At 40.2% G+C, this 12,269-nt stretch overlaps 1 protein-coding gene across 1 annotated transcript in view; it reads left to right on the top strand.

The window, feature by feature from the left end:
* The window catches only part of LOC124605301 (phosphatidylinositol 4,5-bisphosphate 5-phosphatase A-like), an 81,532-nt gene that overhangs the window by 48,122 nt on the left and 21,141 nt on the right, over positions 1-12,269 (top strand). Inside the window, exons 6-7 of the mRNA XM_047136885.1 lie at positions 1,833-2,063; positions 2,147-2,300. Of these exons, the coding sequence (XP_046992841.1) occupies positions 1,833-2,063; positions 2,147-2,300 (385 nt within the window). The remainder of the gene's footprint in view (positions 1-1,832; positions 2,064-2,146; positions 2,301-12,269) is intronic.

The following is a 12,269-nucleotide window of genomic DNA, read 5'->3' as shown; positions in this document are numbered from 1 at the left end:
ATAAAACTCGCTCCCATTAGCAACAGGGCACTATAGAACAATGTGCTTCCCATTAATTGCTCCCACGCAATGAGGGAAGTGGAGTGCCTGGCGAAACACACTTTCTTTTGAACACCATTCGTCTTCAGTAGCTGGCATCTGAAACAAGTAAATCTGGCTTCAGGTTTTGCAAGAGCTACCTCAACATGCAGCAGCTGGAACAGAGGAACTTGCAGAGAAAGGTGAAGAGGACAGCACACCACCTCCACAAAAACGGGCCAAAAGGGGGGGGGGGGGGGGGTGGAAGAAGTGACCCCATACTTAATGCTGCAGAAATGTTGCATAATATTATGCAGCAGCAACATCATCAATGCCAACGACGGCAGGACTCAGCAACAGATTTCGGAAAATTTGTTGTCACTAAGTTGAAAGAGCTTCCACCCTATGAAAGGGCCGTGGCTGCAAAACGAATAAGTGATGTGCTGTATGAGGAAGAACTGAATGCTCTGAGGAAGCAGCAGCTTACAGTAATAAACATAGACGCAGCAGGATCATCAGCATCAACTTCAACTGCAGATTCCCCTGTCACATTCATTGGCAGCATATCTGATTTGGATTGTGAAGAAATTATCTTCATGGAATGATTCAAATATGTAAATGCAAAGAAAAAAATAAATATCTAATCAATTAAATACGTTGCAACCTGGCAAGAGTAGTGACACAACTCAAAAATGCAATATTTGAGAAAATACTTTTAAAGAATTATACCAAACTTATAGTGAAGTGTACAAACTTCTTTTACATTTCAACTAAGTACTTAAAGGCAGTATCTTCTGTTATATTATATACAAAAGTAATACTGTAATTATATCCATATTTTTCAGTGACGTAAACTTCGAGTTGTCTCTTTTCTTGCTGCAGTATGTGTTTCAGTGCTGTTAACATAGCTTAATTACCTTTACATGATCCTTCAACCAAAGCTTCACAAACTTCTGGAACTATTTGAGGTATGGCTGGCTTTGAAATGTGGAATAAGTATGCAAGGCTTTGATAGGAGTCTCCTGATGCCAGAAAACGAAGAGTAACAGCAAGTCTTTGGTTCACCGGGATTGCTTTTCTGAAATTTGTGTCTTTCTTTGAAACAACTGGTCCTATAATATTCACCAACATTTCAAAATCTGACTGTGACATCCTAGTGAAGTTGCGAAAGTCAGAACCGTCTTCCAAATTCAGCTCACATAGCATGTCATTCCCACCACATCTTCTATAGTACATTTTGGTCCACCGATGACGACTACATCGTTTTCTTCATATTCAGTTTGTTAAGTATTATTAATGCATTACCATATGTCATTAATTCTTCCTCTCCATTTGACATAGCATATCTCTTGATGTGAATACACAAAGTAACCTATCAGTTCACCGCAGCAGACTATGTGAATACGTAGAAATGTTGGTCACTAGTGTAAACAGGAGTGCGAACAACGAACAATGTTGCCAACATGTTGAGGAACAAATTGCACACAATGTTCTGAACAAAAACATGTTCTGAGCTCAGTGTAAATGTGCCTTTAGAAGTACTTTCATTGTTTACTTTTGTGTGTGTTTGCTGGTTGTCTTATAGTGGTGCCTCCTGAAAATGAGTACTAGCCAATCCACATGTCTTGCTATGAATGTGATGAATTTCTCAATGGAGTTTTTCTTTTACAATTACATAATCACTAAGTTTGAATTAATGTGAAATTTTCTGCTGAATAGTTAAACAAATGCTTACTATCCATAAAAAGAAATATTATATTAAAACCATTTTTATCACTTTTTGATGCAATTTACGAATGTATTTTTTGTTACAGTTATGTATTTTGGATCGGTGACTTGAATTTTCGCTTAGAAGAAAATCCAGCTTTGACAGCAGAGAAAATTGACTCACTTGTGAGGAAAGGTGATCTCAAAACCCTTTTACAGAAAGATCAACTCCATCAAGTAATGAACAGTGGGGATGCTTTCAGTGAGTTGACAGAAACATTGCCAACATTCCCTCCCACATACAAATTTCAGTTTTACTCTTCAGACTATGATTTGAAGTGGGTATACCATTTGTTCTCTCTTGGAAAATAGAACTATATAGTTTAGATTTCCCATAACTTGTGTTCTGTTTGAATTACAGGAGACGGCCATCTTGGACAGACAGAATTTTGTATAATGTGAATGAAAATGCTTATGAAAACATGACACTTGAAGTGGAACAGCTCTCCTATAATAGCTTTCCACAATATATTCAGAGTGATCACAAGCCTGTTAAGGCAGATTTTCTAGTAAAGGTAAGTAATAAAAGATGTTTGGCAGTTGTGTTGTTCATAAAAATGTGTTGCAGATGCCATTTTCTTAACGATGTCTATTAATTTTGAATGTAGTTTGTTTGCAATGCTGTATGGAAAACTGAAAAGAGGATTTCATTTATGTAGTAGACGAACTAGTCACTGAATCGAACAAATGCTGTGAGCTTTCAAAGTCTTTAACTGTTAGTTGCAGATATTTTACTGAATGTCACATCCTCGTAGCTCTGTATTCTGTAATGAACAATGATATTTTGTTCTCCCTTTGTCGACCAGTGCTACAGAAATTGCATTTGATGCATTCATAAAACATTTGACAAAACACTGTGATGAAATACTGTTAGAAGACAAATCAGAAAGATTAGAAGGAAAACTGTATGGGCAAACAGTGAGCTGGCATATAAAGGCTGATGTGTTTCCATAGTGAAAAAGGTTGATGGGATTCAGGATGCTGCCAAAAATTGTGAAAGGCACGTGCACGTTCATGTGGATGGGCAAAAGTCTTGAGTGCAACAAGCTTTTATGTGCTCAGGTTAATTTGGATCCAAGCAAATCTCTTAGACTATTGTCTCAACTTACGCACAGTGACACCCTTTCAAAGGAAAAGCTGATCTCCGTGTTACATATTACTCTTACCTATAATCTATTTACAAAGTGTTCTACAAGAGTATAACTTTGTTAGACCATGGAAAGAAATCAGTATTAACATAAATACTTCAAGGCTTTTCTAAATAAATTTCTTTCAGCCACCTAATCTTTATGTTGTAGCCCCCCTTAGCCCACTTGCACATACCTCCTTTGCTCATAATCCTTACTCACATGAGCCAGATCATTACAAAACTGGTCATAATCCATCCTGAGCTCCGGAAATCCAGTCCACTCCCACTGGCAATTCATACATAATCAAGCGAAAGGATAAGATGTGCAAACATGCATGATCAGTTCATGTCAATCTGTCAGAACAATTGACCACAAGCAAGCATCTGTACCTTGAACATGTTGAATGTGGGCAATAAGACACACAAATTTGTTGAACGTGTTATGTGATGAGAAAGCATCTCTAAATATGATTGGAATTCTACTCTTTACTTTACCTTTTGATAGAGAAATTGTTGAGTTGTGGTACATGGTTCATTTATTAAGCACTGTTTACTGGTTACACAAAACAATACTTGAGACCAAGTCCAACTGGCACAGGAACCTTGGGAAGTCTAAGTCTGTCACAGTGGTCATCATATAACAGCTAGATCACAGGGTCTGAGCACTGGCCGAGAACAACACGCAAGTGGCACACTTGTTGGCACCTTCATCTGAGTCGGAAGTTGATTGGTGCCATGTGATCCAATGTAGTACTGGGAGATGTCTTCCTTCTTTTATGCCACTCCCTGTGTAAATGTGGTGATTTATATGTCACTTAGATTTATGTGGGCTTGGAACCACAGAAACTCAGTTGTATGGATTACAGCAAAAGTTTTGATGCTTGTGGTTTAAAATTTTGTGTGTTCCTCTCTAAAATCTGAAGTTATAGTTATATTGCAGAATGTCTACCTTAAGGCAGATGATGATTCTGAGCTATCACTTGCTGACAAGTATGAATGTCTTCTTCGAAACTCATTTTCTGTGGGATTTTAAGTGACTGTAGAGGCCTGATGGAGCTAAGATTTTTCCACACTGTTGACACACATTTGTTGTGGTGGGGACTGGCTGCATAGTGTTGCTTATTGTCAGGAGCTCCCATTTTTTCCTAGCATTGCACTTGTCAGATTTTGTTTTCTGCCTCAGTTGCTCAAAATGCCGGTTTCCTTCCCAAACTTTACAACTATCCCAGTTACCAATTTCAGTTTGACATCTTTTCATATTGTCCTTTTATGTTTGTATCATTTCTATTTTTTTCCAATTTGTCTTTGACCATGCTTTGGCTGGCATACATAATTTGTTTTGGTAGGTGGGATTCAGGTGTTCAAACGATGTGGCCCATCCAATGGAGTTGATGCTTAATGATCACGGCTTCAATGCTAGTAGTTTTCTTCTTCCAGATCACTGATTTTAGTTGTCCAGTCTTGTCATTTCACCCTTAAGATCCTTCTCAAGCAGTGCTGATGGTACTTTTCCAGATATCATATGTGCTGTCTGTAAGTAGTCCATGCTTCGCACCCATATGTAAGAGATGGTGTACAAGTTGGGTGTTATACCTGGAGCTAATGACGACCGGAAGCCGTACTCCCATATTTGAGGTGATGGATTTCAGTATCAATATTTGCGTTTGCCAAAAGGTGGCTGCCAGGGTATGGGAAGTGTTCTTCATTCTGCAGGACTTTGCCTTGGACTGTGATTTTTGGGTGTATGGCGGTATAGTTAGGTGCCGGTGGATGTAGGATTTGCATCTTCTGGATGTTAAGGCTTAGTCCAATACTTAAGTTTGCTTCATCAGTACATTTAGGTTGCTTGTGGATCTTCTGAGTTTGCAAAAATGACATTATCATCTGCATATTGAATATCAATGGTGGTTGTAGTGGATACTTTTGTCGTCGCACATAGTCTATGGAGATTGAACAAATCCGCAACAGTCCTGTATTCTATTTTCTATGCACTTTGGCAGTTTCTCAGTGACAAGATGAGCCAGATAAACATCTCTCAAACTATTTTGACCAAGTTAATTGTTTGTTGAGATAATAACGTAATGTGCCACTGCATATTCTGCAGCCGAGCTCACATTAGCCTGCAACATGTAAAAAACTATTGTCAGGTATGGACACAGAGCTTCAAAGTTTGATTCTTATAAGACAGTGTCTATACCACAGACGAGAATATATAGTTACCGCAAAAAATGTCTTTTGGGGGTAAACAGACAGTTTAATACTGAAGTCTATTGTTAACACATTCACATAAAAATTTTTGAAATAAAATTTTCACAGGTTAGACCTCATTGTTTTGTCAATTGCAATCGAGGTATTGTAGGATCAAGCTCACAGTTTCAGCTCAGTGTGTAAAGCAGCTCCAGAAGAATGTGATCCTCCCAAGCTATATCCATAAGGGACAAGCAAGCAAAGTAGAAAGCCCAGTTAATCATCAAGGCAGAGTGGAGACATTTTCCAGGGAAAATAACTCTGACGAGAATATCAGTCCTTAAATGATTGAACATTTCTGTGTCCAGGAGGTAAAGTATATTTTCTTATACCCCTTGATATACCTGCTCATCAGAGGATATGAGGATCAACACCGATCGTGTTTAGTCACACCATCTGTTCCTTGATTGTAATTGGTAAAGCAATTAGGTCTAAACTGTGTTTTCTCAGTTTTACACACCGCATACTCCGGTATATTATGAAGCATTTTTTTATTTTTAAATCAGCGTGTTTTACAGTAAGAGTATTATTGGCTGATCCAAATTTTAGTTCCATTTTTCTCAGGGTAGTTCCACTGATCTGAGGTAATCCATGTTGATCTCGACAGTACTCCTGTCTAGCTATTCCATGGAGATCTTGTGAAAATTATACCAGCTGGCAATGCAAATAAGTCTGATCTTCCTAAACAGAGACACATATGCACACATTTGTAGCAAAATATTTTCACTGGCTGAAATTTGGCAGCCACATCACCACTTTCTTTTTTCTTCCCTGAACATATCTTTAGATTATGACAGTATTCATTTTCTGAAGCTAAATCTGTGAAAGTCTGCCACCAAATAAAATTAGACTTTCATAAACGTAAAAGATTTTGCCTAGAACATGTATTCTTTGAAATCTGTCGAACAATTGTGTGGCAAAGTGGAAGCCTGTTCTTACCTCCACTGGGCTTTTTGTCAGCAAGTTGCTTTCTTCCCAATTTTTTTTTTTTGAGCTGCCTCAGTCTTGACCCCATTCTCTTCTGAACATGACCAATATTTTCCAACTTTTTTTATTTTGATTTTGTTACCAATTCAATTGTTTTGAAATTTTTGAAGTCACCAACACCTAGGAAATTGACATATCCTGCATTGTACTATGAGATAGACTTTTCAAAAATTTTCTTTGCCTGCTCAACTTCCATACCACGACTGCTTCCACTATAATTAGCTTGACAGCTTTCAGAATGTTTATTTTTAATTCCACAAGGGCATCTGCAATATTTTGAGAAAACTACATCATCAGTTGCCTTCGCAATGTCTCCACTAGTGGCTGTAACCACACTGAGTGACCGATGCCTTCTCTCTTGCCAGGAACCATGTAAGCCTACAGTAAGGTCCATTATGTTGACATTGTTAGTGACATGAACAGCTTCTTCAACTGCTTTCTGCATAGTTTCATGCGCAATATCTTCCACTACAGACCTAATGTTTTGTTGGAAGTACTAAATTTTGTGGAAGGCTTTGGTAAGTTCATAAGACCACACATCATTTCTTCTGTGGTTGCACTTTTCCGATAGAGAGAAGGGCATAAAGCAGTCTCAGATTAAGTTCAAATAACTTTCCTGGTTCTCTTTGCATAGAGTGACAAATAAAAAATGATACTTTGTAATTACATGATAGGATTATTTCACATGCAAGGCCAACATGTGACTTGACTTGAAGCTCAATACCTCCCTGATTATAATTCTTACACCTGATATAATTTTTAAAAATATCTGACTGTACACTTATGTCAAATATTTCATTTACGTTGTTTTGATCTGTTTCCTGAGACATTTTATTGCAGCTGTCTTCATTTGTAGTCAGTTTCTGCTTGTATGCACTGCACTGGGAAGAAGCAGCCTCACTATCTGCTTCAGACCTAACCTCTGGATTTGCAAAAATGTTCTTCCAAATATGGTTCTTCCATTTTTCTTTCCGCTTTCTATTACTCACTTGTGGCATTTTCAGTAAAAAAAATGATTTTCAGACAAGAATGCACCCACTCTGTCTACCTACTCAACACACTTCAGAACACCACACTCAAAATTGTGCTCAAAAACCACACAACAACAAACTTCGATGTACAACTGTCATATTTTCTGCCAGAGCTACCAACCTCTGCACAGAAGCCACACAATGCAAAAGTCCTAGCCCTATCTCTGAAGAAAATAGAGGGAAGTTCAAAATATGTAAAAATCTTTCTCAGACACAAAAACCATGTTAAATGGGTCGGGAAACACCCACAAAGAGCAGTGCAGGCCCTTTTTATTTATTTATTTTTAAATACTTAGAATTAAGTTAGATGTATGTCTTGAAACAAGTTAATCAGAAAACTTGGTAAAATTCAATTTATTTTTCGTATTTTTCACATTCTGGGTGCCCTTAAAAATCGTGTCAGAAATCCATTTTAAGACTTTGTTTTATAGTGTTTTATCCCGGATGCCATAGAACTGTTGTTTTTCTTTCAAATGTCAACAGCAAAGACAATTTTTAGGAAGATTCACTAATTGGTGTGCATTTCAGCTATTCACCTTTGAACAGTGCGCTGCACACTTCGATGTCACATCAGCATATGTTTCTTGTATCAAAAGTTTTGCTGCATACATTCAGATCCCCCCACTCCCTCGAAAACAAAAGTTACTATATTTGTTATTTTTCAGTGCGTCACTGGCATTGTTAATCTTCACCATTGCTCGAATCCCTCTCAAGGACTCAGAATTCATTTGCTGAGTATGGGTTTGGCAACCCCAGGGTTCCTGAGCTACCAGTTCCCTGTCACTGTAATCTCTGGGCATGCATCAGCAACCACCATCTGCATGGTGGGGTACTTTGTGTGGCACAGGGAGTGGAGATCTTGGCTTGTTTGCTCGCTGTATCTACCTTCGCGAGACACGAAGGTAGATACAGGCTCTCATAGGTGTTGTGGAACAATTCCCACAACCATTTTTGCTACTGGGAGACTCAAAGTCCACCATGTGTTGTGGGGCTCAACCTCTACTTGGCCTCAGGGCCAGCTTTTTGAGAGCCTCATGATGTCTCACAAGCTGTACATCCTCAACACAGGTACTAGCACACATTTCTGTACTGCTACTGGGTCATTCTCAGCCATCGACCCCTTTTTCTGTTCTCTAGCCCTCGCAGACTGTTTAGTGGGACGTCATTGACAACTTTCATTCCAGTTACACTTCCCACTCCGCATTCACCTACTGGGTGCATCATTACCTGATGAGAAGCCACCAAAATGGATGCTCAGCAGGGCCAACTGGATGCAGTTCAGCCAGCTGGTTGTGTTTGAACATCATGACAGCACCTAGGAATGAGTGAACCACATCACACAAGTGATCCACCGTGCTGCTGACTTATCCATCCCAAAGTCCTTAGGGCAACTTAGGAGGTGACCTGTACCTCAGTGGACAGATGAGTGCTGTTCATCCATCTGGGACAGGTGTGCAGCACTTCAGCAATTTAAATGCTGCACTACAGCAGACAACCTCGTAACCTTTAGAGTCGAGAGAGTCAAGGCTCAGTGCATAATTAAGAAGAACTAGTAAAGGTCATGGCAAGTGTTCGTGGAGTCTTATCAACCGTTCCACTTGTTCTACAAAAGTGTGGGAAGCCATCGGAAGGAATTCCAGTGAAAACAGTCATTTACCAATAGTAGCAGTGCTGAAACAGGAGTGTCCTCAAACAATGCCCAGAGACATCACTCAGACACTGGCAGAGCATTTTACAAAAGCCGCTGCCAATTCCAGCCAGGATCCGGCGTTTTGCTGCTACTGTGCGACTGTAGAGTGGGGCAAGTTGCAGTTCAGATCCCACCATTCTGAGTCCTACAACTCCCATGTCTTCATGTGGGAGCTGGAATCAGCCCCGTATGAGACTCATGATACTGCAACTTGTTACAACCAAATCTGGGACTGTTGCTTTGACTCTTGCCAGAAGTGTCAAAGGAAGACCTTCTGGGTCGTTTCAATCTTATATGGCAAACAGGTCACTTCCCCAACTCGTGGAGAGAGGCAATTTTGATACCTCTCCCCAGACCATGAAAGGATCTCTCATGACTCAGTAGTTATCGGAGTATTGCCTGAATGAGCTGTGTAGGAAACATCGTGGAGCGAATGATTAACCATTGTCTGGTCTGGTTGTTAGATATCAAGCAACTCCTTAGTCTCTCTGTGTGGATTCCGGAGATTTCCGTCCACTGTCGACAGCCAGACCCTAATAGAGCCAGCTGTTCAGCAGCTTTCCTACGTAAATATAGCTATATAGACATATTCTTAAATACCAGAAGATATACAATACTACTTGGAGACACAGTAGTCGTGCACAATTGCGTCAGTGGGGCTTTCATAGCCATTTACCCTTCTTCATATGGTCTTTCCTGTCTCAGCAGGTTTCTAGGACTCGAATTGGTGATACACTGTCAGATTGTTGTGTCCTTCATGGCAGTGTTTTAAGTGTTATCCTCTTTATCATAGCTATAAACAGCATATTTTCTATGGTAAGGCATTGTAATTATTTGTGGATGATTTTGCTGTTTTGTGTTCCTTCTCCGTGGTTACAACAGCGAACCATCAGTTGCAACATAGTTCTGAGTTTAGAGGAGTGGGCTGCAAAGATGGGTTTTCAGTTTTCTGTAGATACGTGTGTGTGTGTGTGTGTGTGTGTGTGTGTGTGTGTGTGTGCATTTTAATTATTCTTTTTGTTTGTTTAATTTATCTGCCTTGCATGTGAAGGACGCCATCCGACATTTTAGCAACTCAGTGGGGTTCCTCAGCATCATTTTTGACTCCAAACTGTCGTGGTTGCCACAGCTGAGAGACCTGGAAGCTGGAATTCTGAAGGCACTGAGCATCATGAAATGCCTTAGCCACAGGTCTTGGGGAGCAGAAAGGGCGCACCTGCCCCAGTTGTATAGTACTTTCATGTATTCGTGGCTAGACTATGGGTGCACAGTATATAGATTGGTGAGGCCTTCTTATTTGGAGATGATTGATGCTCTCCACCATGAGGAGATTAGGCTGGCCACAGGTGCTTATAGGACCGGCCCCATACCCAGTCTCTGTACTGAGGCTGGTGAACCAGCACTTAAAATTTGATGGCAACTTCTCAAGGTGCATCAGGCATTTAAGTTCCTCACGGCTCCAAATTTATCAGCATACCACACTGTTGCATGTCCACCTCTGGAATACCTTTTCTCCCATTGTTCATGAGCAACAAGGCCATTTGGGATCCGCATTTGGTATGTGCTGGTGTCACTTGGAGTGGCACAAGTAGTACAACCTCAAATCCAGGATTTTAGTCGTCTGCTACCTGGTTACGGAGGGCTGCAGACTTTTTGATTTAGTGCAGTACAGGAGAGATTGCACTCCTGCTTCTTTTATTATTATTATTATTATTATATGCATATGGACCCTGTCAGATCACGCATTACATTTATGGTGAAGGTTTTGCTCACGTACAGCACTTCAGGTTTAATCACTGTATTATAATGTTTGATCTTTGTATGAATGGACATATATTTCTTATTGTAGATTTCATCCTTTCTCCCATATGCTCGTTTGAGCTTCTGTAACCAAACTTTCTGTGCTTCCTTTTCCAACTCTGTTGGTTCTATAATCTCACTGAGGTATTTGAAGTGTGGAACTTGTTTGATCTGCCCATATTTTGTTTTCAGTTCCTGAATGTCGAATTTAGTGCAAGTGAACTTGGTTTTCTTGAATGAAATTTGTTGTCCAGTTTTCTCAGCGCACTCCTTGAGGACTCCAATCTGTTTGATCGCTGTATTTCCGCTGGCTGCTAGCATTGCTAGGTCGTCTGCAAAAGCTAGACAACTGACCTTGATGTCCTCATTCTGTTGTCCAAGTTGAATGGGTTTCCAGTGGTCCTGGGTTTTAAATTCTTTCTCCCAATCTTGGATGACTTTATCCAGAACAAGGTTGAAGAGCAGTGATGGCAATCCATCACCTTGTCGCACACTGGTCTTTATGTCAAAGGGCTCTGACAATTCGCCCATGAATTTCACTTTTGACTTTGTGCCCATGAATGCTTCCTTGATGAGTCTTAATGTCTTTCGATCAAGTCCCTGTTTTTCTAAGATGTTAAAGAGGGACTGTTGATCCACCGAATCATATGCCTTCTTGAAGTCGACGAACATACAGATGACCAGAGGGCTTTGGGTTGCTCTCTATTTCAATAGCATCTTCAAATTGAATATTTGTTCAACAAAAAAAAAGCCTTGGTCGGAAACTGGCTTGATAGTCACCAATTTTGTTTTCACGCTGTTGTTGTGTTCTTTGACGAAAACACGCAGATAGAATTTTGTAGGTGACTTCAAGGGGAGAAATCTCTCTGCAGTTATTGGCATCTGTTCTGTCACCTTTCTTGTGTAACAGATGGATGAGTGCACAGTTCCATTCTTCCGGTACCTTTTCCGTTTTCCATATGTCTATGATGATTTGTGTGAGCTCCTCAAGTGTATTTGGGCCTGTGTTCTTCAATAGTTCTGCAACTATACCATCTTCTCCAGAAGCCCTATTATTCTTGAGTCTGAAGATGTGTTTATGGATTTCTTCTTTGGTATGTGATGAAGATTCTGGGTTTACTTGTGCGGCAGTCTCTTTGGGCCATCTTGAGGTGGGCTTCTGGCAATTGAGTAGCTCTGAGAAATATCGAGCCAGTTCTCTACAATTATCTTGGTTGGTCAGTGTGAGTTTGCCGTCTGGTTTTCGCAAACATAAGTTCCGAGGGATAATCCTCGAATCCTCCCTGTGAACGTTCTGTAAAAGTCTCAAGTACTGTGATCTCGGAAGTCTTTTTCTACCGAGTCCAACTGGTCCTTCATGTGCCTCCTCTTTGTTTGTCTGAAAATTTTTTTAGGCTTTCTTTCTGGTCTGAAGGTATTGTTGAGTCTCCAGTGACTTTTTTGTTATATTTCTGGAAAGCACTCTTTCGTTCTTCCAGTGCTTCTTCATATGCGGAGTCCCACTATGGGTGTTTCGTATTCTTCTTCAGTGGTCGTGCCTCTTTGGCTATCTAGCCCATAGCTCATGGTCTCGCAGTCGTGTTCTCGCTTCCCGAGCATG

Source organism: Schistocerca americana, chromosome 1 (genome assembly GCF_021461395.2).
Source record: "Schistocerca americana isolate TAMUIC-IGC-003095 chromosome 1, iqSchAmer2.1, whole genome shotgun sequence".
In the NCBI taxonomy this organism is placed as follows: Eukaryota; Metazoa; Arthropoda; class Insecta; order Orthoptera; family Acrididae; genus Schistocerca; species Schistocerca americana.
The sequence above is the reverse complement of the archived record's forward strand: the minus strand, read 5'-3'. Positions and strand labels throughout refer to the sequence as shown.